The 27,971-nt window shown below is 42.0% G+C and overlaps 2 protein-coding genes across 2 annotated transcripts; one reads left to right on the top strand and one right to left on the bottom strand.

Annotated features, from left to right (window-relative positions):
* The first annotated feature begins 141 nt into the window (after nucleotides 1–141).
* Nucleotides 142–9,578, top strand: LOC146501416 (uncharacterized). Its single transcript, XM_085133401.1, has 8 exons — nucleotides 142–410; nucleotides 724–773; nucleotides 1,547–1,640; nucleotides 3,152–3,220; nucleotides 3,304–3,369; nucleotides 3,761–4,045; nucleotides 4,754–5,151; nucleotides 6,416–9,578. The coding sequence occupies exons 1-8, from the start codon at nucleotides 365–367 to the stop codon at nucleotides 6,497–6,499; spliced, it is 1,092 nt and encodes a 363-aa protein (XP_084989527.1). The 5' UTR covers nucleotides 142–364; the 3' UTR covers nucleotides 6,500–9,578.
* Nucleotides 8,800–11,576, bottom strand: ccn2a (cellular communication network factor 2a). Its single transcript, XM_085133402.1, has 5 exons — nucleotides 11,292–11,576; nucleotides 10,882–11,098; nucleotides 10,510–10,785; nucleotides 10,204–10,415; nucleotides 8,800–10,103 (listed from the first exon to the last, which is right to left on the bottom strand). The coding sequence occupies exons 1-5, from the start codon at nucleotides 11,352–11,354 to the stop codon at nucleotides 9,807–9,809; spliced, it is 1,065 nt and encodes a 354-aa protein (XP_084989528.1). The 5' UTR covers nucleotides 11,355–11,576; the 3' UTR covers nucleotides 8,800–9,806.
* Between the last annotated feature and the right edge of the window lie 16,395 nt (nucleotides 11,577–27,971).

The following is a 27,971-nucleotide window of genomic DNA, read 5'->3' as shown; positions in this document are numbered from 1 at the left end:
TGCTCACTTTTATACCTGAGGCGCTCTGACCTGGCACACGCCCTGACAACCAGCGAGGTACGTTCAGGTACAACAGCAATTATTTGTCCCAGGATGATGTCATTTCCTCTCTCCAGCTCACGCTATAAAAAGGGTGCTGTTGCGGCGACGTCTTGGTGGAGAGACCGGAGAGGACGGAGGCTGTCGGGTCACCGATGCTGCAGAAAATCTAGCTCTCCAGAAATACCGAAAGGCGGCTAAGTTTTGTTCAGAATGCGTCCCTAATTCACCGACTTTGATTTACAGGGGAGAAACCTAACCTTCTGATAAAAGCTTCGCTATTTTTTTATTATTCCTGGAGAGCTACTTCGCCTCGTTTCCAAACATGATCGGGAGAGGACTGTTCCTTTTGACAATCCTGTCTAGCTGCGGTAAGAAAAAGATCAGACAGCTAAACCTTGATGAAGTTGAGCGATATGAAGACACAGTCGGTTGGTTGAAGGAAATCTGCATTAAGTATTGTGACCGCCGGGGTTCCGCACCGAGGACAGCGACAAGCACATCTTTAATTGCAATGAATTCACCTGCGCCTTTGGCACAATTATTCTCGTTACTAAAACAACCAGAGGCTTGTAGTAACACAGCGAGTGAGGAAAGAAAAGCGCACACGCACACAGGAGCTGTAGGGATTATGAAAAGCATGTGAACAAATGAACATGCATGATTTTCTTTCTTCTCTTGCAGTCCTTTCATTGCCAGTGACTTCGAGTCAGCTGGAGAATGAGGACGTAAAGGTAAATATTTTCTTATTGTTTTTGGTAACATTTTCTATTCTAATATTAGTTTTATTGTAGCAACAGAAAAGCAAAAAAAGCGAAAAAGAAACTAGTGCAGGTTAGTGTTAACCTTCTTAAATCGATAATTCAGGGATATTCTTCTTGTCCGTATGACAAATAATACAAATCCACTGCATTGCCTTCTAGCTGCTCTCCAGCTGCACTCTTAAGGCACGCAGTGATTAGAAATGTTTAATCCCAATAATTTAACGCTTCAAGCACCTTCATTGTGAGGCAAACCCAACATTTGACTTTGTAAAAATCAATAGAAAGCAATTTGAGAGCAACGGAGGGCCTTGACCTCCATGATTTTGAGGATGCTAAATCCACTGACAGAGAGGGAGGGAGAGAGAGAGCTTTCCAGAATAAGGTTTGGAGAGACAAGACTGCTAAAGGGAAATGTGGAATTTGATCACTTCAAAGGTCTTGTGCGAAGAAGCTGGGCAGCTTTTAAAAAAAAGTAGAAGAAGAAGAAAAAGATGCCATCTCCCATTGGCGCAATGGGAGTTGAAATAATTTTGATCCCTCATCTAAAGAGACTTATATCTTTCAATTAGTGGATGAGTTAGCACACAAGATGCATTCAAAGAGTCTCAGACTCATCTGCTGCTTTTGATTCAGTTTAATTCATCTTGCTTGCAACAGCAGCTTGTTTTACTGTAATTCTCACTTTTTTGTGGGATCATTTGGGGACTGTCTCTCCTCTGATTCTGGATTGTGTGCATCCACAGGTGATGAAATGCATCGTGGAGGCGCTGGCAGATGTCCTATCGAGGCCACACCCCATGCCTGTCAGTCAGGAGTGTTTGGTCACACTGAAGACGGGTAAGCAAAAGAAGGAAGACAGATCGGCAACACTGAGCATAATCAAATGTCCTTTATCATTAAAAGGGGGCTGTTAGCATGGCGCAGTGCTGCAAACAACTACATTGATAGCTTAAATTAGCACAGGCAACATGCACTTAAAAAATGAGTTGTTAATGAAAAAGAATTGATTTTGCAATTACGTGTTAGAATATTACATAAAACTGAAGCATGTCTCTTCTTCTACTGCACACAGGCTGCATCCACATAAGGACTGTAAGATAACCCACAGTCTGGCTATTATCTAGTCCCAATAAAACTTAGATTTTCACATAAAAAACATTTCCCAGACTGTTGGATGGTGTTATCCTCTCTGCTGACCTCTTCTTAACATCCTCATATCTTAAACATGCTGCAGAAACACAGTGCGTTTCCTTCATATTGCCCCATCGAGGCAGTGTTTTAGTTTTTAGTTTTACATTTCATTAATCTGAGGGTCTAATCAGCTATAATGCATTTTCCCCCTCTGTTGCCAAGTGCTTGCTCATCACAAAACTGATGGCTCTCTTAATCTTACTATGTTAAATGCCTCGGGATATCATATTTTCCGATTTGGCCCCATGGGAATAAAATCAAAAATGGATGTATGTTTACATCATTTCTAACCTTTACCAATTTGCGAGGGCACTGGTAGAGGTCGCTCCCTGTTTATAGATTCATACAGATTTCCCTGGTCAGTTATTATCATCATCCCCACCCTCACTCCTGTCATTCCCACATAAAAGAGCGGATTAAAAGAGGCCAGGCCTTGCTGGAAAAGTGCCGTATTTTAGAAGAAATCCACCGTTCTCTCGTAACGAGTGCATAGCGCTCTGATCATAAGGTTAATGGATTGATGCAGTGAATGCTGGGTAAAAGTCTGCTGCAGAGTGTTTTATACAGAGAGGTCACTAGGACTCGGTAAAGACGATTCGGTTACATAGATGGTGTTTTGCCTTGATGTCGTCCTTGTTGTAAAAAAAGAACACACAAAAAAAATCAATCACAGCCTTACTCATCGAGCGTTTGCTACTGAGCGGGTGCTGTGAGCGTGAAACTGTACACCACCGTAGGGGATGGAAAGAAAGGAGAATGGAGAGGAGGAGTAAAAGGAAAAGAGAGATCACTGATTGATACAAGAACACGATACAGTACCGTGTCTGTCTCTTGCTCCTGCTGCTGCATGCTATATGCAGTGCTGTTTGTGGGTCAGCAGAAAGTCCAAGTGCTCGCTTGCTGCTGTGGGAGTCTCTGTGGGCCAAATGATTAATTGTGCTCTTGCTTTGAAAGCAGTAAATTCCAGGGCAATTAACTCTGATGAGTCCACAAAAACGTGTCTCTGAATCCTTTGAAAACAGTGAAAAGGGAAAGATGTACACCTGTGATTTACCCCCTACAGCATCGATTCCCTGCCTTTTATCTGCTATTTTTCTTCTTCTTCACTGTTATATGTTTGCATTTTAATGTGGTTGTGTGTGTGTGTGTGTGTGCAGATGACCGACTTGTTACTATCCTTCGTCATCAAAACTTTCTGAAGGAGATGCAGGAGATCGCTGCTCAAGGTGAGTCACGGATTACTCATCTCGTTTACGTGTGCATGAAGATAAGAACGATGGAAGGCTCGAGCGACTCATTTTCATTTAAGGTGGTCAGGGGAGAGCTGATACGCCTACAGCAGCAGTGACCCTTCAGGCTACAGACGATGCCCCTGGTGAGCTGGACCTTCCTATACATCATGCTTTTTAGTTTTTATGGCGTATCTAATCGGTGGGTTAAATGCAGCAGCTGTGACAGTGATGTATAGTTTCCATTATTTATGTTTTTCAGCAAAGTCGCGCTGAAAAACGCATCAAAAGTGCTGAGGTACATTTAACTTCTGCTGAGGCTCTGTGAGGGAAAGAAATCAGAACATGTATGACATCCTTCCACATAACAGCATACCTAAAAATCAGTGCCAGTACCAAATTGTCAGGGTTACATATGCCTCCTGTCAATCAAAAACATGATAAACTGTAGTACTTTTGTGTAAGCGCCTTCTTTTAACATCCCTACAAAATCAATTTCTTCTAGTAAATTAAATCCCCACTCTCCCCTATTTTCAGATCGATCCATGTTGGAGGCTTTAGGAGGCCCCGGCGAACGATCTATCCTGTCCAAGAGGACGGGTACTGGGAAAGATGAAAAGGAAGCAGGCATGGAAGACGGCGAGTTGCAGGGGGACAACGAAGCTGAAGAAGTGCAGGTGAAACGGGAGAGTGATGAAAGCCCGGGAAGCCACGTCTCTGAGTCTGCAGAGTGGAGGGAGGGCGAGGATGAAAAGAGGGAGGAAGATGAAGAAGGCTATGACGAGAAGCGAGCAGAGGAGATTTCAGAAGAGGAGAGCAAAGGCAAGCGCACATTTCCTGGTCCTTCTTTCAAATTTATGTGTTATAAAGTAAAAGTAACATGAGGAAATTGGAAAAGGAGATTGAGAGTTTTTTATTTTGATAATACAGGCCACTCAAAGCAAATGAAAAGATGTAACATTAATGGTAGAAGCAGGATCTTAAGACGGAGAGAGACGGCGCTGAAACAAATCTATCGCTATCTCAGGGCTGGCTGATTGATGGAAGCACTTCCATCTACATGATGAATCTCAGCCCCCTCGCTCGCAGGGGAGCGAGGCCAGCACGGCTGGCAAAATGACAGCTCGTCAACAGGAATGAATGAGTAGCTCACTGTTGGAAAATTCAAGCGCTCGGTTACAACTGCAGTCATCTCCCCATACCCTCTAAAGTTATCAAGACTGCAATCAGCTCGTTCTATCTCTGCAATGTTCAACAGAGAAATTGTTTTATTTTGAGTACAATGAAATAGTGATACTGATTCTGCAAAATGGAGCTTCAGCCAAGTCATCTGGTCGCTTCAGCCATGCTGATAATTCCCATAAAGCATTGCTAGCACTACTGAGGTCCGGTGCTGCCAGCTGGCAAGAAATATTTCATTACAAGAAGTGGAATCTTGCTGATGGTGGAGACTTTTCTGGCAGCGGCCTAGCAGAGGTGTTTCAGTGAGAAAAATAATACAAATAAATCTTCTTCTTTTTATATTCCCAGATGATGGATCGGATGAGAAGAGAGACGCACGCAGAAAGAAATCAAAAGACGAAACGTCCGATGAAGAAGAGGAAGAGACGACCAAGAGGCTCTCACTCTTCCATAAAAACAAGGGCAAAGAGGAAGGACGTAAGGAGGAGACAAAGCGAGGGAACAGGGAGAGCTTACAGCGGTGGACCAAGGCGACAAAGCCTTTGCTGCTGAAGAAGAAAGCAGCCACAAAGGAGGAGCAACATGAAGTGCCTCATCATTCAAATGAGATAGCAGAGGAGGAGGAGAAGAAGAAAAGAAATGCTCAGAAGAGTCCAGAGGAGAAGGAGCTGCAGATGATTGCTCGAAGAGCACCGGAGGAGAGGAGGGGGTTGGAGGAAGAAGGGAGCGCCAGCAGAAAGTCAGAGGTGTGCTTTCCTCTTCTTTTGTGAGATTCACGGTCCGAGAAACAAAAATAAAAAGTGCTAAATCACTTAAAGGAATCTTTCCACATGTTAGGACATATAGCAAGCCACAACTTAGCTTAAAATAAAAACTGGAAATTGTTTTTATATAACCTCCAATAAAACCGCTAATTAATAATGACACAAACAAGAACACAGAGAGCATAAAGAGGATACTTAAACTTTTAAGTTTTATGATGTTTTTATTACCACATGGTGACGTCAGCCTGTTACAGCATCGCTGTGGCATTGTAAGGTGACGTGCTGAAAAAATAGTCCAAACATATTGTTGTAAAGCTGATAAGACAAGCTATAAAAAAATGTTTAAAGTTATACTGATTTTTTTACATTTGGTGTGAGCTTGACTACGACATAACTTTCACCAAAATGAAATCATCTCAAGCTGTTATTGGGGGTCTTCCATCAAACAAAATGTGAACATTAAATCTTGGAAACTGTGGACGCTAGACTGCTAACAAACAGACAAACAAACAGAACCGATTATGTACTTCCTCCATTTTGGTGATGGAGTGTTTGATTATCTTTTTGGGAGTTAAACCATAGATCTTAGCGATGGACATCTCCGTTCTGTGTTGTTCAGCTATAAGTATACCAAAGACCATCAGGTCGCATCCAATAAGCTATAAAACCAGTGATTGAGACCACAGATGCATCAGAAAACCTGATCAAAGGAACCAAAGTCTAGATTTCCATCAGACATCTGCACAACCAGACTTCTTTTTGAAATCACAGGGGTCGCCCCCTGCTGGCCATTAGAAAGAATGCAGAATGTTCCTCTTAGAACTAGCAGTTGCATCCATCTTCGATATACAGTGTGTGGCTGTTTCTAGTCTTCAAGAGCACTAAACTCTGCTAATGATACATTCATATTTAGATATGAGGGATTTCTCTCAGCAAGTAAGAAGGAAATCCTTCCTGAATGCAATGAAATTGTTCCTCAGGATGTTTTACCTGTTTGCTTCTAAAGCAGGATTCTTCCTACAGCTTGACTTCCTGCAATATCTCGAAAGGAAGCTATTTACACTGCAATAGCCTTGATGGATGCAAACTGCAACACAGTTGTTATTAAATTGAAGGTAAAAGATGCCATTCTGGACAATATCTGCGCTCTCTTTAATAGATAGGACATTCGAGCCACGGATAAATATGATTGTTTGCACTGCTGGTGTCCCTTCTCTCACACGCTGTCCTCTCATTATACCTGCAGGAGCCTGAGATTGAAAGTCTGGCAGCCATCGAGTCAGAGCTTGAAAATGTTGCCCAGAAACTCCACGAGCTGCGGCGAGGCTGAGAGAAATCGAAAGGGAGAGAGAGAGCGAGAGGGAGAGATTGGAACAAAGTTTGACACCGCAACCTCCTCTGCCTCCTCGTCCTCCTCCGCTTTACCAGCTGCCTGGTTTCCACAGAGAGCGTGTGAATGTGTGACAAGATTTTTGTCTTTCCGCTATTTTTCCTGAGGAGGCCCGACCGCCGCGGCCTCACTCGTGACGTTCACATAGAGTAGCATACAGTAGATGCACATTGCAGCTAGACGTGCATACTAACAAACACGCAAGTGCGCGCGTACCGTGCATTTGCGTGCGTAACATTTCAGAAGATTCCCGAAGAAAGGCGACTTGTTCAGCTTCATTTTCTCCGACAATCACGTCTCTGTTTCTGTAAACGTATCTCTTCTGCTTTTTAGATAATTTCAACGGTGCGCACTGATTCATTGCGAAAGGTTAAGGCAAATCCAGGTATACACCTACAAGGTGAGGTTGTACAGTAATGGCATGTATACATGTACAAAGCTCTTTCTGGAATGCGCATTTACTTACAAAGTTAAAGATAGAGAAGACTTAGATAATTGTCATAGATGCAGTTGATGCAAATCAAGCCAAGGCAATAAGTGATTTTTAGCGGATTAATGTCTGGGGTGTGATCTGTACTGAATTTATGTAAGAAAATCAATAAATTGAATAGTTTATCTGGAATTCTCTATTTGGTGACTGGTTTTTCATGCCTCTAAAGTCAGCTTATTATTAACATATTAAAGGGAGAGTATTAAGAGTCATTACAGGACCATCGCACTGTATAGATTGATCTACACAACCCACACAAACCTATAGGATCCACTGCAAACTTAAATTACAAGTGTAGATGCAGTCTGTGCTTGTTTGTGGGCGACAAAGCTGACAACATGAATCATCAGCATGACACACCGGCTGTTGACATTCTTTTTCAACGGGCAATTTAACCTTCGTTTTGGCAGCAATATGAAAATTCTTTGGTTGTTACTATTAAGAAGAAAATATCTAGCGTAGATATTATCATACAGTGTTAGCTGGGGTTTTTTAATGCTGCATTTTTAACAGCAATATGTCGAGAGCTGCCGAGCGAAACATGGATTGGAAGGAGTCAAGAACACAACGTGGGCAGTGGAGAAACTACAATGTGAAAGTTCTGCTTTCTTTGGCAACTCGAGTAAATATAGCTACTGTAGGCATGACTCAACTGAATCATGTACAGTGAGACAAATGCAGTCTTAGGAAGCCTGAATGCTGCATTTGAATGTAGGTTTTGCACAGAAAATTCAACAGAAAAATTTAGTTACTGAACTTAATCAGAGATCACAGATAAGTGACAATGGTGATAGTGTTTACTGGATATTTTGTATTGGTTATATTTGGAACTTTGCATCTCTACACTATTTAGCCAGCTGGTACAAATATAGTTCAGGGTTTTTAAGGTTGTGAGTTCGAAAGGGCACCAGATGGCAGCATTAGACCAACTCTTACCTCTTTTTTCAAAGGCGAGTAACACAACAGCATGATTAAAATGCACAATGGTCATGTTTGCATGGAATCTTTTCCATTTTCCTTTATGCGTTTTACAAAAATAACTAGAAAACACATGAATAAATGCATATGCCGTTAAATTTAAAACATCCTCTCTTATAATATTTCTGTCATAATTATGCAAATTCTCATTCATAATTATGATTAAGGAACTGACCTCACAGCCCATTGTTCCTTCAGTGGGCTGGTTTCAGTCATTATGCAAATGTACTGTTTATAAGATTGGGGAATCCTGCAGTCAGCTGAGACTGAAGAAGTCACTTGGATGAGTGACGAAACGTTTCTCCCAGAATACGCTACGTCCAGATGAACAGAATCGACTTTTGGAGATTTATTTTCCTGGATGATTGAGAATGCATCAAGACGTTTTATGTACATCATTTAATTGCATGACACACAGCTTTCTTGAGTGCTTGCACTGCACCATGTTGCAAAAAACCAGCACGAATATGTAAGGCATCAATGTCGTAGATAAATGGAGGGATTTTTATAGATTACTTCAATTAGCTTAAACAAAGACTTTATGTTGAACGCCCCTTTAAATCACTTGAGCCTGAAGGCCTGCTCCGATGACTGAGGCTATTTTTTTTCCTGAGTGAGTGATGCACGAGTTCATAAGGTGTCAAAACCCAACAGTTTAGCAGAGCTACTGTTAAATGTGCTTTCAAATGTCGGCTGAAAGCCAAGAGCTAATGAAGCCGTTGCGGAGCAGGATCTCAGTCTCGGATCAAAGTTAAAGACAGACCAGTTCATGTTTGTATAAAAAATATAAGATTTTATTTCCAGCTACAAAGTAAAACATGTAACATTTTTTGTCACACTTCTCAATAAAATAGTAAAAAATAACCAAAAATACACCACTGATACATTTTGAAGCACAGAAAACATTTTGGCTTTTTAAATTAACTTAAACTATACACATATATACAAAGTATATACATCAGTATTTTTTTTTTAAAGGAATGAAATTACAATTCTTCCAGTCTCTTCTTCTTCTATTTTTGTACAAAATAGACATTTTGTTCCTGTAGATGCTTTTCCCCCCTCCTGACCTGAATCAGTAATAGTCAAAATGTTTTTTCCTTCTTTTCTCAGTGCCGTGGCAAAGCCCACTGTACTCCATTATCTAACCCTAAACTCAGCATGCTGCTTGCTTTCTCATCCAGGGCAGAAACTCTGACCTTTCCTCTACTCTGTAAGCACAGTGAAAAGCGTACACACAGACAAGGCTAAAATTTAGACACACAAACACACACACACACACATACAAGGACACATTCAGACCTGTTTGGACAGGGGAACACTGGCCTGCTGTGGACTGCATGCTCCCTCTACAGCTGCTTAGAGTTTACAGGTCTGGTCTTGGACTGGGGAGGGTGGAGGGACTTATTAGACACCTCATTTAGAGAGGAGGTCAACGTTTAGATAAGGTATAAAATGCATACAGTAAAATGGACGGGTTTGTAAAAAGGCTTTCAAGGGAAATGGGCGGAAACCTGACAGCAGGTTTGTCAAAAAAAAAAAAAAAAAGAAGTTATAGTGCAGGGATCTTTTGGAGCTGCTAAGCAACCCTCTGTCTGAGTCTATGAGGCTGATGTTCATCAGCTGTACAAAACATACAGGCACTAAGACGAGCGCCTGGGCTACTTTTACAATGAGAAAATGGCAAAATAAAACATGATAAACATATATACTGAGCTGCAAAATGAGATGGAGTTGTGTTTGTTTTCAAGTCAAAAGCGCCTCTCGTCCAGGAGCGGCTCACGCCATGTCTCCCATCATCTTCTTGTAATACATGGATTCGAAGATGTCGTTCTCCCCGGGGCAGTTGTAGTGGCAGGCACAGGACTTGATGAACATCATGTGCTTCTTCATGACTTCTCCATCGGGACATTTGAACTCCATGGGCAGGGTGGTGGTCCTATGCGGGGTGCAGCAGCGGCCGTCCAGGCAGACGCCGCAGAACTTTGGCCTGTAGGACTTGGTGGTGGTGCAGCCGGAGATCTCAAACTTCATGGGTTTGGAGACTCTGGGAGTACGGATGCACTTTTTCCCTTTCTACATGAGGGAAAAAAAGAGGAAAGAGCAACTTCAGCAGGGTTTCTTTTACTGATATGCCCAAAGGTCACGAGTGTGGTGCTGTTTAACGAGAACTCACCCTAATGCTCTGCTCCAGCTGAGACTCGCATGGTCTCACCATGCACAGCCGGGTCTGTTTTTCTAGGCGGCATTCACGGTTATCGTTGGTGACCCTGGTAGATACTCCCAGGCCGCATGTCTTCGAGCAGGCGCTCCATTCAGTCGTCTGAACCAGGCAGTTCTCTCTCATCATAAAAGGATCCGGGCCATAGGTCTCCTCCTTCCTGTATGCTGTAAACACAGGAGGAAACACTGGGTTAGAAAAACTGTGCTAATTATGCTGTAACCTGCTGTAGCCTTGTGTTCTTCAAAAACAGACACTTACCAGACAAAACGGGGCCCATGAAGCTTTTTGTGGTGGGAGTTTCATTCTCCTTTGTGTCGGAAGAACCACATTCCCACTCCTCACAACACTTTCCAGGCACTTTCACACGCCTTGGGTTGGGGCAGTCTGGGCTGGGCAGCCGGATGTCCATGGAGCAAAGAGGCACACAACCGATGGCTCCGTCCAGACAGGTACACTGGTACTTGCAGCTGCTCTGGAAAGTCTCTCCGCTCCTGTACACCGTGCCGCCAAACACACAAGTGGCTCCGTCTCGAGCTGTCGAGTAGAATTTGCAAGAGAAGGGTCATGATTCGCTTCACACATTGGATTTATTGCAGACGTCATAGAAAAGATCAGCCACGAGTGGCACACCTGTGCAAACTCCTATGCGTCTGTTGTTGGGCGCTCCGAAGTCACAGTAGAGGCCTTTGTGCGGGTCACAGACGTCTTTCTCAGTGCAGAGCTCCCCCATCTGTTTGGCACACACCCTGCAGCAGCCACAGCCATCCAGCACCAGGCTGACACCTGGGGGGCACTGAGGAGGGGTGGACGGGCACGAACACTGGCCGCTGCACTCCTGACCTGCAGCCTGAAAACAGGCACACACACACAGACACATTCTCTGGTAAATATCATGCCCACGTTGTGTGCTAGAAACACAGACACACATCCAACACACTGGCTCTTAAGACAAGTTTAAAGCACTGGCTTCACCATTCAAGTCCAGCTAAAGCCAAAGCCTACACCAAAACACTAAAATGAAGTATTTTTTTCTGACTTACCATGTAGGAAAGCATGATGCACAGCAGAGGCAGCAAAATCATTTTCTTCATCTCAGCAACCATCTTCTCTCTCGTTAGTAATTAATTTAGATTCTTCCAAAAACACCTTCTCGGAAAAAGTCGTCCTTTAGCGTCAAAGTTTTGAGCTTGAGAAACTTTTCTGATCAAGTTGATCTCTTGTCTTGTTCCCAACTGCTGCTCCGGCTCACTGTCTTTGTTATTTTTCCTTTCTTGGTGAAAGCTAGAGTTTAGCTTCGGTAGAAGAGTTGATCTGAGTTCTGACTGCAGAGTGGAGCCTCCTTTATACCCGCTGGCCCTCGCAGCACGTCACTGGGGGCTGAATGGAGAGCCAGCCCTGGACAAACATGGACATACTTGGCATTCTTTCCTCGCTTCCTGCCCCCCACTCCAGACATCCCACATTCCTGCTGTCTGAAGGCAAGGCTCTGCTGCTCGGCCAAACAACACCGTCTCTCTCTCAGAGCACCTTTCATCTGGATTGGGAGGTTAAGTCTGGTTACAGTCCTGAGACCCCACACTGGGAATTCCTAAAGACTGACTTCACAAACAGACAGCCAGTACCTATAAATATTAATTTTTCAAAAAGAAAGACAAGGGGAAAGGCAGCAACAGTTCAAAAGTGAAGCCCCGAATAACTTGATGAGGAGGAAGGACAGTGGAAATAAAACAGGTAGAAGCTCATAAGCAGAAACATACAATAATTAAACAAACTCCAAGTTAATATGTGGTTAAAACTTTAAGCCCACAACAGCATTCCTCAGCTCTGGCTTCAAAGGCACATGACAGCATGTACTTTAGTACGTTAACAGCAAGCCTTTAGTGAAAGGAAATTAATTTGAGTCAATAACTTGAGCTGGTTATTTGTCAAGGTGCTTGTTCCAGCACAGAGACCTGGCAGCTGTTGTCTAGAGACTTTGTCTTCTATGCCCATGTGGTTATTTCTGAGACACTGCAGCGGCATTCTTGTGCACTGACATCAGTGGCTGGACTGCAGATTTGATTATTAGCTACTCTTTTAAACACATTATCATTAAGAACTCATTACCGTGAATGAAGCGTTTTGTTTCTGAATCCCTCCTCATGTGCTGTAGGTGATATACCCGACCTGATTCCTTCCAGACTCTCTCAGTGAATTTGTTCTGCAGATAGAGACTCGTCCGAATGCGGAGCAACTCAGAGAGGTTTCTTTGCTTGAGTAACAGTGCCAGTTCCAAAGTACAGAAATAACTGATTATGAGTAAAAGTTGTGATTTTTTAAAAGTATTACCGGCTTATTATTATTGAAAATTTGCCGTTTGTGCTAATAATGGCAACTGTCAGTGACAGAACCTGCAGTTCCACATACAACCACATGAGGCTGACACCAAGAGCAGTTCAGCATGGTGGAGGGGTGGTGAGCACCTCACATCAGGAAGGTCCTGAATGTCAATACAGGACAGGGCCTTTTTGTGTGCAGTTGCATATATGCATGTTCTCCCTGTGTCTGTGTGGGTTTTCTGCAGGATCTGCAGGTTTTCTGTCATCTTCTTCCCAAAGAAGTGCATGAGGTTAGGTTAATTAGGATTTTTAAATTGGCTGTGAATGTGAATCATTGCTTATCTCTATGTTAGCCCTGCAACAGGCTGGTGGACATTTCTGTACTTTGCTTTGCTTCATTGGCCAGTAAAGATAGTGGATGCATAGTCTTCACAACAGGTTTTCAGGCTTTCAAAGGTTCTTTGGAGATTGGGTGCTTTTTCACTATTATCAATCCATTCTTTGTACTTGACTGTTTAATGAGGAAAAAATACACAAGCACAACAAGGGCACCAAACTCAATAGCTGAACCAGTGTTGTGTCTACACATAACAGACAACCAATTTTATATTCTCTCTTCAGGCACTTTGTTCAATTCAATTCAATTCAATTTTATTTATATAGCGCCAAATCACAACAAAAGTCGCCTCAAGGCGCTTCAGCGTTACTAGCAGCTTCAAAATGCATGTCTCAAAATGCATCATTCAGTCCCATCTCTTACATTGTTGAATCTGCAAAATATTCCACACACAACACAGTTTGACAACCACGAAATAGTAAAATTTTTAGCCAACAAGGTGATTCTCAAAGCTCTAGTAGCTGAAAACTTGGCGTATCCTGGTATGGTGTGCAGTGTGTTCTTAACAAAATTTGAGGAAAAGGACCAGAGAGATGCATATGGCCCTTCTGGTGATTCATTCATGATTCATTTAAAACTCTTCAGAGATGCTCTCAGTGGAAGTGGAAGTGGTTCTGAAGGAAATCATACACAGAGAAATGTCAAGCTACCTAAGAACCAAACTGAAAATCAGTGTAAAAAGGTCTCTAATTTTCATGCTTTTGGTAAAAATAATCAACAAATATTAAAATAATCAACAAGATGTACAGAGGTGGTCAGGAGAAGTACAACAATGAGTGTCTACAGCCATCTGTAAAACACGGTGGAGGCTCTATCAGGATTTGGGATTGCATTTCACCCAGAGCATTTTGATCCACCATGCAATACCATCTGGAAGGTGATTGTCAACAGATTCATTTTTCAGCATGACAGTGATCCCAAACACACTGCTAATGTAATAAAAGCATACCTGGATGGAAAAACACACAATGGAACACAATCAGTGATGGACTGGTCTCCCCGGAGTCCAGACCTCATCATTTCTTAAGCACGGTGGGATCATCTTGAAAGAGAACAGAACAAAAGGCAGCCAACATCCAAAGAAGAGCTTTAAAGGTCCTTTAAGAAGCCTGGAGAACTACTCCTGAAGACTACTGAAATACAAACATGAAAAGTATTTAAAAGTAGAATGGGAGGCAGAGCCTTCAGTTTTCAGGCCCCTCTTCTGTGGAACCAGCTTCCAGTTTAGATTCGGGAGACAGACACTATCTCTACTTTTAAGATTAGGCTTAAAACTTTCCTTTTTGCTAAAGCATATAGTTAGGGCTGGACCAGGTGACCCTGAATCCTCCCTTAGTTATACTGCAATAGACGTAGACTGCCAGGGGATTCCCATGATGCATTGAGTTTTTCCTTTCCAGTCACCTTTCTCACTCACTATGTATTAATAGACTTTTCTGCATTGAATCATATCTGTTATTAATCTCTGTCTCTCTTCCACAGAATGTCTTTTATCCTGTCTTCCTTCTCTCACCCCAACCGGTCGCAGCAGATGGCCGCCCCTCCCTGAGCCTGGTTCTGCCGGAGGTTTCTTCCTGTTAAAAGGGAGTTTTTCCTTCCCACTGTCGCCAAAGTGCTTGCTCATAGGGGGTCATATGATTGTTGGGTTTTTCTCTGTATCTATGAAGCGCCTTGAGGTGACTTTTGTTGTGATTTGGCGCTATAAAAATAAAATTGAATTGAATTGAAAAGAAGGTTTGCCTAAGAGAGTTCAGGCTGAGTAAATGAATAAAGGTGGTCATCCCAAGTATTAAGTTTAAGCACATTTTAAACTCTGCTCATGTTTGCATGTTGCAGTGAATTTCTGCGATTTTCCTAGCAAAATATCTAGAAATGAAGGACGGTTAAAGACTTTTGCATGGCACTTTTTATTTTACCCTTATCAACTACATTAAGACTTAATATTATCCATGTCTAGGAGTGAGTGGCCCAGTAAGTGGTAATTAGTAGGTATCAGGCCCATAGAGTCCCTGAATGCACCTTGCTAACCTATACAGGTGATAAACACAGCCTGTTAATATTGTGGCAAAAGTGATTTAGTTACTGTCACTGTTTTTGCTTTGTTATTTAAAAAAAATAGAAAGATTTTACACCATGGCTAAATCTAAATTTACATGGCAACCTGGCCAATATTCATCAAACAGTTAAAAGAATGCATCCGGTGTACATCCTGCTCATTATCCTAATGGTCAGTTTTTCTGAGTTACCTGAGCTGAATAAGCAGCTCAGCCAAGGTATGCAGGACAAGTATTAAGGGAACAAAGACTAATGTTCTCAGCCCAAGTGGCACTTCCCGAAATGGATGTTTGTTGATTTGAGTCTTAGGCGGCTTTTCTTACTTCCCGAAAGACAACATTTTTCAGAGGATTCTGAAAAGGCCGGAGATTTTGTTTCACATCTGACAAGAAGTTTTGACTGCATTTGGTCTTGCCTGTTTGGTCAGGATAAATGATGATTACAAATCCTGACTGCAGTGAAAGTGCAGCCTGGCCCACGAAGAACCCATGAGGCAAATACGAGAAGAACAAAGGCTGCGTGCTCTCTGACTTCTCACCTGCCTAATGAGGTTTAGTCTATGAGAAACTTGAAAGGCCAGGTGTGCCATGTCCCTGGCCAGGCTTATTTTATTACATCAAACCCCAAAGTGGAGATTGCAGGAAAGGGCCTAGACGGAGGTTTGTGTATTTTTTTTTAAAATTTTTTCAAAAAAAAAAAAAAATGGGGATCACACACCAGGCTAGACTCTTATGAAAGGCCGCCCTGCTCCTTCTCCAGCCAGCGAATCGGAAATGAAAAACTCCCAGAGAAACCTGGAGCTGAAAGAATGTGAGTGAGAAAGCCAGCAGACTGGGCTGTTACTACAGAGGAAGTTTCCCCATATAAGGGCGTCTGCTCTTTTCCTAATAAGGATATGTTCTCTCTCTGTTCTGGCTCAGTACAGTAGGGACTCCTGGACCACAGTTGTGAGAGAAAGTGGTGTGTGTGTGTGTGTGTGTGTGTGTGTGTGTGTGTGTGTGTGTGTGTGTGTGTGTGTGTGTGTGTGTGTGTGTGTGTGTGTGTGTGTGTGTGTGTGTTGTCAGTCATTACAGCCTCAGGACCTAAATTCAAGTTCAGGGATATCTGAAGGAAACAGCTTGATGGAGAAATAGACTCCTGCCACAAACAACACTCTGACTGACATTGTTATCTGACGTGCGGAGTAATCTAGAGTCTGTCAGGCTGTTTATTTAGTCTTTTGATTCATGCGTCACAGGCAGTTTTTAAGCTGCTTTTCAGAAATGTGTTTTGAAGATGTTTGCAGTTGTAACAAAAGTACAATGAATGAATGCTGCTTCGTTTAAGGTCAGCTGTGTCCCGGACAGCCACCGTAACCCTGGGCCTAGGTTAGGAAACTTATCTTTCTGGATGTTGTTATGATGCTGTCACAGCGAGCGCTCACTAACTTTGGCCTGTCAGCTTCGGGAATCTTTTTTCGTTCTGAATAACAGCAGGCTGACTGGCTGCGTTCTCCTTGTTTTGCAGATCTGGATGTGTGGACGTGATGGCTGTGGTGGCCAAAGGAAACATATGGCTCTGTGTGTGGCAGGCTCAGATATGTCAGGGCTAAGTATAGACTGAGATATTTGCCTCGGAGAGTTGGTTAGAATCCATAATGGAGCTGTGGTGGTGTTACAGGGGAGTCTGGAGAGCTTTGTACTTTTTAGCACCACTGTTATTAAACATGTCTGTATGCTAACTGACAATTTTACACAGTGGAAAAATCTGTTGCTTAGTTCACTAGTTTACTTTTGATTGTTATAGTTGGAGTGAATTTTAGATGTTAAATAGCTCACCAACTACTTTGCTAGAACTAGGTTGGACTAGGGCTGGGTATCGTCACTGATTTCTAGAATCGATTCAATTCCGATTCACAGGGTCCCGAATCGATTCGATCCACGATTCGATTTAATTCGATTCGATTTAATTCGATTCGATTCACTTTGATTTGAATCTGGGAAATTTTGACAGTCAGAAATATTATAATTCAGATCAGTACATTTACATATTTTTGTATCTATAAAAAGGAAGCTGACACACCAAGACTTTATCAAAGGTGTGAGCATCACAGCAGAGGCCTTTGTGTCAAAGTAGCTGAAGATAAAACACAGAAAAACATGAAGGTGATTTTCCTGTTCTGGGATTTTATAAAAATTTTCTGCAGTAGATCAAAAACGAAAGAAAACCATTAATCAACACATGAACATTACCTCTGAAGTTACAGCGGTTTTATTAGAGACAAGGCTGAGCGTTTTGCATTTTGCATAATTTTAAAAAGTTTAAATTTGTTCGGTATTGAACGGCAGAAATTAGGTTTTATTTTCGGAAGTATATAAAACGGAAAAAAAAAACCGTCGGCCGACAGCGCTGTAAACAACGGTAGACTTGTGCGTAACAAGCAAGCGAATAATGCAGAAAACAGTACAGAGAGAGAGAGGGAGAGAGAGGGAGAGAGAGCGCGCAAGAGAGCAAGCATGAGAGAGAGAGCTGTGCATCGTGGTCGAAGCAAAACAATAAAAGTCAGAGTGAATTCATGACGTTGTTTATGTGAAGCCTAGTTTGGATCTTCTTTTGCTGCTGGTTCGGTCAATATTGTTTGGAGAGAGATAAAACTAACAGCTTTAGAATCAGCGCATAAAGGGCGTGAACACAAAGCGCTGACCGCCGACAGATCAGAATCAGCGCGCTGTCGGCTTTCAGCCCCGACTGTGAGAAAGGCGACATCTCACTGATTCTGATCCGCGGTTGGGCTGTGTGTTTAAGTCTTTGTGCAGAATCCATGTTCCTGCTCTCATTTACTGTCTTAGCTGTTTTGTGGTTGTTGAAATTTTGTGAGATTTCACCAGAGATTCTGGCATTTCGGGCAAAATAAATTTATATTAAAAAATCGATTCAGGATTTTAATGAATCGATTTTACATTATCCAAGCCAGAATCGATTTTAATCGATAAATCGATTATAAAAACCCACCCCTAGGTTGGACCCTCCTTTGCCTTCTGAAAAACTTTAAATCATGCCACACAGCTCGGTGCTGGAAACATCCCTCAGAGATTCTGGACCGTGTTGACATGATAGGACCACAGAGTTACTTTACATCCATAATGGGAAACTCCTGTCCCACCAAAGTGTTCTCTATTTGATTCTGCCATCAGAAGCCATCAGAGGATATGTACAACGTGGTCATAAACTAATGGGCCCAGTCAGCAAGAACACTCAGGTAGGCTGTAGTGTTTCAATGATGCTCAGTTGGTATTAATGGCTCTAAAGAGTGCAAAAAATATCCCTGACAGTATTACACCACCGTCTGCAGCTAACCCCCACCAAATTCTGACCCTACCATCCAAATGTCACACAAGAAATTGAAACTCGTCAGACCAGGCAACGTTTTTCTAATCTTCTGTTGTGCAATTTTGGAGAGCCCAAAATAATGTGGTTTACATGACACTTAATTTCTTTATCAACATCCGACTCCTGCTTTAAGTGAAACTAGCATACCTTCAGTTATGTCTGCCTCATATCTGACTCTTGCTGTCGAACTTCCCACTGTGTTTGGAAGCTAGTTGCTATTTTATGATGCTGATTAGAGTGACAAGAGTGAACCAAAACTGCCAGGTACTGTAGATAAAGATAAAAATAACCCTTTGCACATCCAGCCTCACCATTAGACTAAACTTTAGCCATGACATCACATGAGATCATGTGGCCTGCGTAGTAATTTGAGGTCAAGGCCTGCCTCTTACGGTCCAGATTTACTCTAGTCGCCGCTTGCTCGTTATAGCCTCATTACGTTCGTGCTTCATTCATTCTTACTGTGTGACATCACAAGGCAGCAGAAGCATGTCAGCTGGGAGCTCACCAACTTTAGGATCTGCGGTGATGACAGACTCAGTGTCTGACCACGCTACAGTTTCATACGCCTACGTCAGGTTCTGGGAACAACGCTTTCCTCATTTAGCCGCCTCTGGAAAGTGGAAATAATTCCCAGTTTTCTTAAACACCTCATATGTGTGTTCTATCACACCACGGTTGATGACTTCATAGCTGGTGCTGACGACACAGAGCAGGCCTCTGTGTCCCGTGGGGCATCTCCTCACCTTTTCCAAGCTTCGCGGACACTGTCTGCATTCAGCACCACTGCAGTCAGTGTGGGGCCTTCCCAGCACTTTCAAAGTTAAACAGGAATATAAAAAACAAAATTAGCAGTCGCACAAAACACTCTGTCCTGAGGTTTCACTGTAGTTCCGAACCAGGTCAGATACACTACGAACACCTTCAGTACACACAATGCAACTAAAAGTGTCTGCCTTCAGTTTGCTTTTATGTACTTTCCATTTCTTGCTTGTTTAAAAAAAAAAGGGCATGAGGTTTAGTAGATGCATTTATCCAAGCAGTGCAGAAGTACTTAGTGGACTTTATTGCTGCACCCTGTTGCCAGTTTGTTAGATACACCTAATTAAAACTAATGCATGCTATTACAGCCGTCATGAAGGTCAGAGTTAGCTTTTGTTCTGATTTATGCTCACTTTATAACTGTGCATCTATACGCATATGCTGGCAAACCCAGTATGTTTTTCCCAAACTTTGTCCACATTTCAGGCTGTAGTTGAGTTACCTCCACTCAGCTGTCCATTAAACTAAATTCCATTAGTGGTAGCTGGCAGACTATTCGAGGAATGTTCCATGGCTTTGGCCTTCAAACAAACCATCTATGTACCACTAAACCGAACATGAAGCCAAGATCTCAAAATGATTTTCCTGCCTGCATATTTCTGCTTCTTTGAACTCGGTGGCTGACTGCAGAGAGATGGCGAGAGCGTAAAAGCTGAAAACAACCCAGAGAGACCTTATTATTATTTTGCACTTAATTAAGATGTCGGGCATTTTAATTGTCTTTCCGAAAGCACGGTGCACATACTTTTGCGTCAACGCTGCACGCACAGCCACTCCACGAGGAAGGCAAAACTCGATCACAGCAGAATAAGTGCATAACATGTCATTTGCCGTGTCTTTGTTTCAGCAGCAAAGCAAACAGGCTAATGAAGACTTGCTGGAACAGTAAATTGCTCCTTTGTTTCACAGTTTGGAGTCAGTCTGCAAAAACACTCAGAGGGGAAATTTTAAATGAATTGGATGGTGATCTGTAGATATTTAACAATGGAGAAGGGACTGGTCCATTACTGACAGAAAGGGTTGAAAACCGATGGAAACCCTTTGAAGGCTGTCTATGAAGAGACAAGCAGTGGAGACCAATAATGGATCTGGAGCCTGGTATGATTTGTGGAGATTTAACAATGGGGTTGGTGGGCAGATAAACTGTCAAGCTGGAAACTGAGTCTATTTAAAGGCTGCACTGGGGGAAAATGTTCAGCCTGGAAACATGCATGAGACCTAATCTTTTTCAGGCACAGCCTGCATGAAATAGTTGGGTTTAATATTACTTGGGGTAATGGACCTAAGTATAATATACTGACAATTTGATGCCAAAGAGGCATAGTTGAAAGGTAGATTGCATTTTTCAGTCAAATTTTCTCATAAATCATTAAGTTGGGTAGAAGGGAAAGGGAAGATATCATTTTCATCTCCTGTGGACAAAGCCTTTTTCCCTAGCTGTAAAATAGTGTCACAGGTGGAAACTATAGTAATAGGCTGAGAGCCTGGGAACATCTGTACAGATATAACCGGAGGACGGATGAGTTTCTGAGCTGTCAAAGGAAGAGAGAGTGGAAACTGCCTGTTTAAATCCTGCATCCTGGAAATTGTTTAGACTAGAGACACAGATGAGAATTTTGGGCTATAACTCTTTCAACAAACAACAGAAGCTCATCACAGCTCGAGATTTACTGCCACACACATGGATGTGGAAGTCAGATGGTCTTCACCTAAACACAACTAACATGTGGGTCCAGTACAGCATCTGTTCTGTTTCTGTGACCTCTCAGCTGGAGGTCGAGCGGGTTTCTAAACTTAGAAATAATCTCTGACTCTCTGGGTTCTCACTGAGCCCTTCATCCTGTGGACCTCATGCCGAGCTATGAGGGTTGATGAAACCAGGTGGTATTTTGGCAACCTGACTTCAGTCCTGCCAGGAAGTTTTACACCATCATGAAACCATCACTACTGATCAGAATTAACTTTTCAGACCAAGAAATGCCAGCAGCAGCTAAAAAAACCTGTGAATTCTCTGTGAGTCTCTGTGGCCCTAAAGATGGACCAGCCTGAACAGATGATAGTTTTCTAAATATGGCATCAGCCCGGCCACACACTGTGCTATAACTACAGCAGAGGCAGCTCCTTCAGAGTGATTCGAAAATTTGTTAAAGATCTGAGATGAAAAGAATTGTTCACTTAAAAGAAAACAAAATACAAAAAACCCACTTGGTCACTTCTTTATCAGATTTAGGTGCATAACAATCCTACGTCAGGTGCAGATTTGTGAGCTTTAAAACGTACCTACAAACACCCCTAAAACCTAATTTACCCATTAACACTATATTGACTTTTTCATGTCATAGTCTCTATTCCACTACAAAACTCTACTACTGATGTTCACAGACGACATTTTGATCTGTAGTGAGTTTACGGGAGCAGGTGGGGAGGTGGAGGTATGAAAGTCAGTAGAAGCGAGACAGAATACATGTGTATGTGTGAGAGGGATACAGGTGTAACAGTGAAGCTGCAAGAAGCAGAGGGATTGATGGTGGATGAGATTAACTACCTGGAACCATCCAAAGCAACAGACTGTACACAAGAGAGGTGAAGGAGAGAGTGCAAGCAGGGTGGAGTAGGTGGAGATTTTAAGAGGGTTAAAGATGTTAAGATTTTCATTGGGACTGATCAAAGAAAAGATTAATAATGAGTATATCAGAGTGGTGGGTAAGCTCAGTGTGTGAGCGGGCAACCACATACCACATGGCTAGAATGCAAAAGCCTGGGTTCGAGTCTGACCTGCATGTCTTCACCCCAATTTCCTGTCCATCTCTACTTGCTATCCAGTAAAAAATATGAAAACCCCAAAAAAATAATATTTAAAAAACAGCATATAAGAGAGACAGGAGGAGAAGAGTAAGACCACAGAGAAGATGGAAGGATGTAGTGCTCCTGTGAAGGGAGGAGCCAAAGAAGTCCACTACAAAAGTAATTTTACATTTCTTTTCTCTGCCAACTAAACAAATGAGACACAAATATATTACCTATGAAAAGGCAGGTTATCTGGCTATTGTAAACAGTTCAGTTTTTTATAAAGAATACTGCACAGAGAGCAGTGGCCAAGGCACCTGTACACACCTGTACATACTGCCACATTGCAGCAACTAAAATCTAAGTCTGTGCTTTTTTGGGGTCACATTTTTATGATTTTGTCCTTGTAAAAAGAACCTGATTGAATATTAACTGTGGCTGAGGAGGTATAGAGCGGGTCATCAACCAATAGAAAGGTCGGGGCTCCCCACTCATTTCTCTCAGTTTCTATTGAATGCCAGACAAAGTGCTTAAAGAGACAGAGTGAAAGCACATGTGTTTATGTGTGTGTGATTGGTGGTAAAAGTACCAGTCCAGTGTTGTTCACTGACACCACGGTGGTGCAGTGAGTGGAAATGTACAAGAATGTTCAGTTCAGTTTGTCCTTCAAGTCTACCAGATGTGATGGGTAAAGCCATTCCTATTGACTTGAGACAGCCATGTTCCCTCTGTGAACACCGCAGACCCTCAAAGTGACATCACCGATTACGTTTGTAAACTCAAATTCAGCATTTTGGCTGACAACCCTCTTGTGTTTTTGAAACCAAGTGGTGGTCTCGCATAAGAGACCAAGGACACTGCAAATGCATGCAATAACAATTTGTCAATCACAAAGTAACAGTGCTCTAAATTCTACCCTGTTATACTCTAAATGGGATCAATATTTTAAAAATTAACATAATATAGTATTAATTATCTTAAACTAGTGATGGATACAATCAGTTTAATTTGGAGAAAGTGTCCAATAAGGTCAGAGATCAAAGGAGAAGTAGACTTCTATACTGTCGCACTTCAGGAGCTGCCCCCTGATGGACAATAGAAGAATGCAGGCTTAAGGCACATTTACAGTAGCTTTACTTTGGGAGACCCATATCCAGTGTTGGGGAGTAACGGAATACATGTACCGCCGTTACGTATTTAAAATACAAAATATGAGTAACTGTATTCCGTTACAGTTACCGTTTAAAAAGGTGGTATTTAGAATACAGTTACTTTGTTGAAATAAATGGATTACACGGCGGTACTTCCCTGTTTCATATTGTGGCGGGTCAGGACTGTTTGGGTTTTGTTTGACAGCTACGTTCTGTTGTTCCAGGTGGCAGCGTTACGGTTGCCATGGTTACAGGGTGACGCTCTCTCTCTGCGTGTTTCCTGGGTGAGAGAGCGCCTGTTGTTGTTGTGCTAAGCTAATAGGCAGAATGCTACAGGTATAGCTCTAAAGAATGTAGCATCATAGGCAGTGTAGTCCGTGCTGCAGGGAGAATGGACTGCCATACACGTTATGTGTCTGTGAGCGAGGGAGGGAGAAAAAGGAAAAGTACGAGCTGTCATCAAGCAAAAACGGGAGCTGGAAGCATATAAATATAATAATAACCACTGCAGCCAAGAAGAGTGCCTGACGAGCCCAGTTGTAAGTAAGCTATTAAGCTATTAAAGCTAGTTTTCGGCTACGAGCCCGACACAGAACCCACCGTATTAGTCAGAGGTCCCTTTACTACGGTTCGGAGCCGCGGACCTTCAGTAACAGTAATAAATCACAGCAATAGTACATTCATGTAGTTGTAAACAGCATGATAATATATTAAGTAATCCAAAGTATGTGAGTAACGTAACGGAATACGTTACAGAATACATTTTGGGGCATGTATTCTGTAATCTGTAATGGAATACATTTTAAAAGTAACCTTCCCAACACTGCCCATATCTATCTTTAATATATAGTGTACAGTGAAGAGAGAATATCTTAAGTCCCCCTGACAACAAGATGCTTTTAGTTTGATATTGCCAAACTAAACCCAGCAGTTTTGCTCAGCAGGAATTATCTGACCATGTATTAAAAGGGTAACTTTGCACTAGTTCCTGTTTGGGTGCTTATACTACATTTCAAAGTAACCTTTATCACCATGTTTAAAAGGAGAAATAATTCGAGCTCTCTTCTGCCAAATTTTCTCATCTTGCAGTAAAAGTGAGCTTGACCACATCCAAGCTTTTCTTCGTTTTTCACTTGGGGGGAAAAAAAAAATCATGTCGTGAATAGTTTGAATTGAACATCTTGCGGCTCACACAGAGGAGGCTGTGAATGTAAACACGTCTTCTTTAGCTTTCTGAGGCCACTGCTTCCCTGCAGGAACGGCAGCTTCCCCCTATTAGCCTGGCACACGACTGCATACCTCGGTTAATTAGCTTCCCGTGAAAGCCTTGAATAAAAACATCTCCTTTAATCACACGCTACTGCCTCGTCTCATTCGCTGCCAAGGTAAATGTTACTTCAAGCGTTTAAAAAAAAATTGACGTTTTGCTTCATTGGCTTCTACTTCCCAGACAGGTGTTTCACACTGTGATGTGTGGCGACACAGGTCAAGATGTTACCTTAAAAATTCCTGAACATCAGACCAACTCAGTGTTTTTCTATCTATTCGAGTCTCTCACACTGAGGGTGCCTGAGATGTCAAACTGGTTTCAGGAGTGTTTGTTTAGTGTCTGTTTTACTGGATGGTTATTTACTGGCTGTCAGAGGGAAACCGTGCTCTCATACAGATTCACATAAAGCTTAGGGCTGCTTTAAAAGTTTGTTTACTGTTAGATAAATAGTGTACCTGCTACATAGCTTGTTGACTTGAATTAGATTATTTAGCAAATGCCGGTAACACAAATCTCCATTTACTGCAATACACCCATTCAAACATAGAAATAATTTAATGCTGTTTACCTGTTTGCAGCTGCTTATTTGACTTTTATGAATAGACATACAACATCTTGTAGACCCCCATTCATTACGGTGAAAACAGGTTTTAATTTAAAAAGTTATTGCAGGATTCCCTTGCACCTTTGGGTGACAGTAGCTCAGGCGACAAAGAAGGTCATCCACTAATTGAAAGGTTGGTAGTTGGATCCCTAGTTGCTCAGTCTGCATGCCAAAGTATCCCTGAACAAGATTCTGAACCCCAGTTTGCTCTCCAGTGAATCCATCTGAGTACTGACGTGTGTAAATGTTACACAGAATATTTTTTCTACTTAGGCTGGTGAAAAAATGCATGTATGCATGAGGGATGTTGTTTAAAGCACTTTGAGTGCTCATTTAGAGTAGAAAAGCCCTACATAAGCAGCAGAACCAGCCCACATGCAAGGAGTAATAACTTTTAGACATGTTGTGGTCATAATACTTCTGAAGTCCAATGTGAAATCTTGACACTGGCTACTATTTTCACAAAATCCATTTAACAGTCAATAACAGTCATTGCAGCCAATCATGTGTACTGAATACTTTCTCAATCAAGTCATCAATAGTACATATAGACAAAACACTGGAAAATATATCTATACATCTATATCTCAGCTATCCTATAACACAACTGCAGCTTCTGTTGACTGACTAGCTTGACTAGACTTGCTTTGGATCATTTCACATCTCCATCTGTCCATGTATCCATTTATCCATTTTGAACTGGGATTTCTTACCAGTTGAACATACTTGAAACACCCGACCTTGTCAGATGTCCAAACTACCTCAATCGGCTCCTTTGAAGGTCTGTCGATGTTCCATGTGTCTAAAGCCACTTTTTGGGAATGTTTAGCTCCCTTCTTGTTGCCCAGTCCACAAAGCACCCGGCCTTTCCTAGGCTTCACTGACCTACCAACCCTGCTCAGTCTGCCAACTGTAGGGTCCAAACAAGACAACATTTAGGTTTCAAATTCAAGGATATTCTGGATTTAAATTTGTACATTGCTGCTATTTTAGTGTTGCTATATGTAGACTGTGCATGGTCACAACACCTCTTTCCAAACCTAGACAACAATTTGCAATAACCATCATCAAATTGTTCAGCTTGTCTGCAGCTGGACAGATGCATTGTTTGTGTTTCTACAGCGGTTCAATTGCCTTTTTTTATGTGTGGATTAATTTAACTTTCAACTATAGAAAAGCCAATTACTCAAAGAGACACGCACATAGCTCAACTAACAATTATTTACTCTTTGTGTTTAGTCTCTGAATTTACAGTGTAAGGACAGGGGAGATAGTAGCATTCAGCCAATCTTTCTGTGAATCCAGGATTAACTGCCTAACCAGTCAGGTTGTGGGTTGCCAGGTTGCACTGACAGGGAAAAACTGTACTTATTGTATTGTATTGGGTCTTATGGGTTCCAGCCAGGTTGGCCTGAAGAAGCCACATAGGTCCTGCTACCTATGAAGGCCTTTATGGTATTAGCCCCTTCACTGACAACATTCTGGGATACCTTAGGGACTTTCTACATGGTAAAGTTTGCAGTTTACAGAAATTGCATATTGCTAATTTTTATGTATAAATGTAAGTATATAATATATTTCAATATCTACAAGTACATCACCACTGGGGAAACCTGCTGATGAACAGATATGGTCGAAAGCTCCAGAACAGCTCCAGATGGAGCTAGATAATAAAATAGTACCTCAGGGGATTTTCCATTGCAGTCGTTAGATGTTCTTGTAGAAGCTGAGTTCTTAGGTCAGTCTTCAAAAATGCCTTGCTATAGTGTAATTCATATGTTTAGTTAGGCCACCCCCTGCCTGGTCAGCATGGCTTTTCCACTCCACAGCCCTAGTTTGGAACGTAGACTTTGTGTTATAAATTTGTAAGCTCAAAACCCAAGCTGAGAAAACCCTTATGTCATCATTAGGATTATTCTCTAAGACTTAACAAAACTCCTCCAGAGCCAGGAGACATGATAAACACAGGTAGAATAGTAATGAGTAATGAGTTTTCTAAGGCTGGGAAGCACTCTCCATGGAAACTGACTTATGTATAAAGTAGGTGGAAGGAACCTTTAAAGATATAATATACTGTACTGTTGATGTTAAAACATAAAGTTCGATGTACAAAATCAGTCCTCAGTGCACAGGACTCTTGTCTTTAAATACTTTGTCCTGTGCCTGTACTCCCTGTCTATGTTCTTATGTAATACAAAACACATAGTACTGCATGGCTAATGACTCATCTTCAAAAAGTTCATCTTCAAGTATTTTGCTTGTGGTTTAAACAGAAAACTAGCCCAAAGGTTCAAACACAAAGAGAATGTGAAATAGCAAATTTCAAGCCACAGACAGTCTTATTATTGAAGTGTGCTATGAGCGCCTCTCAGCACTGCCGTGCTTTTTGGCTTTACTAGTGAAACCTGGTCGGACCCTTTGGCACTGATGTCAAAAAAATAGCATCTGTGCGATGTCTGAGGTGAAAGTACAGTCAAAGTCAACAGCAGGTTTGTCTTTTGATGGAGTTGTTAGTGCTGAATGCTGCAGAAGTGAACACTGTTTTCACATGACTAATGCGAATGGACAAAAAGTGAAAGATTACTTCGAGGAGGACTTCAATTTCATAAATGGCTGTGAAAATATGACTTTTCTGGGGGTTTTCCCCTTCTGCTAAGCTGTTAGTATAAACATAAATGTGCTTTCGGTGAAATAAAGGATTATAAAACAATGCTCTCAGCTGTGGGAAAAGTAAAGTGTTGGAACAGTGAAATGCTTTGTACAAAGGAGCAAACGGTAAGCTCCTAACAGAATTGTGCTGCGCCGTATAGAAGTAATCTGGCCAGGGTTCCCATCAGCACTAATTGTTTCCAGATATACAGTCTCGCACAGTGGCTATGAGGACCCCTCCCAGTCTGTCTTAGCGTCTGGAGCAAAAAGGCTTCTCTCCATCTGTCTGCGAGCTGCA

The sequence above is a fragment of the Neolamprologus multifasciatus genome, chromosome 15, assembly GCF_963576455.1.
Source record: "Neolamprologus multifasciatus chromosome 15, fNeoMul1.2, whole genome shotgun sequence".
Taxonomy (NCBI): domain Eukaryota; kingdom Metazoa; phylum Chordata; class Actinopteri; order Cichliformes; family Cichlidae; genus Neolamprologus; species Neolamprologus multifasciatus.
Note: the sequence above shows the minus strand (reverse complement) of the source record. Positions and strands in the feature narration are given on the sequence as shown.

Excerpts from the sequence above, each read along its gene's own strand:
- LOC146501416 (XM_085133401.1), top strand. The coding sequence starts at position 365 with ATGATCGGGAGAGGACTGTTCCTTTTGACAATCCTGTCTAGCTGCG. Across the intron at positions 774-1,546 it reads TGGAGAATGAGGACGTAAAG|GTGATGAAATGCATCGTGGA; the intron begins GTAAATATTTTC and ends GTGCATCCACAG. Across the intron at positions 3,221-3,303 it reads GCAGGAGATCGCTGCTCAAG|GTGGTCAGGGGAGAGCTGAT; the intron begins GTGAGTCACGGA and ends TTTTCATTTAAG.
- ccn2a (XM_085133402.1), bottom strand. The coding sequence starts at position 11,354 with ATGGTTGCTGAGATGAAGAAAATGATTTTGCTGCCTCTGCTGTGCATC. Across the intron at positions 11,099-11,291 it reads GCATCATGCTTTCCTACATG|GCTGCAGGTCAGGAGTGCAG; the intron begins GTAAGTCAGAAA and ends GCCTGTTTTCAG. Across the intron at positions 10,786-10,881 it reads ACGCATAGGAGTTTGCACAG|CTCGAGACGGAGCCACTTGT; the intron begins GTGTGCCACTCG and ends TCTACTCGACAG.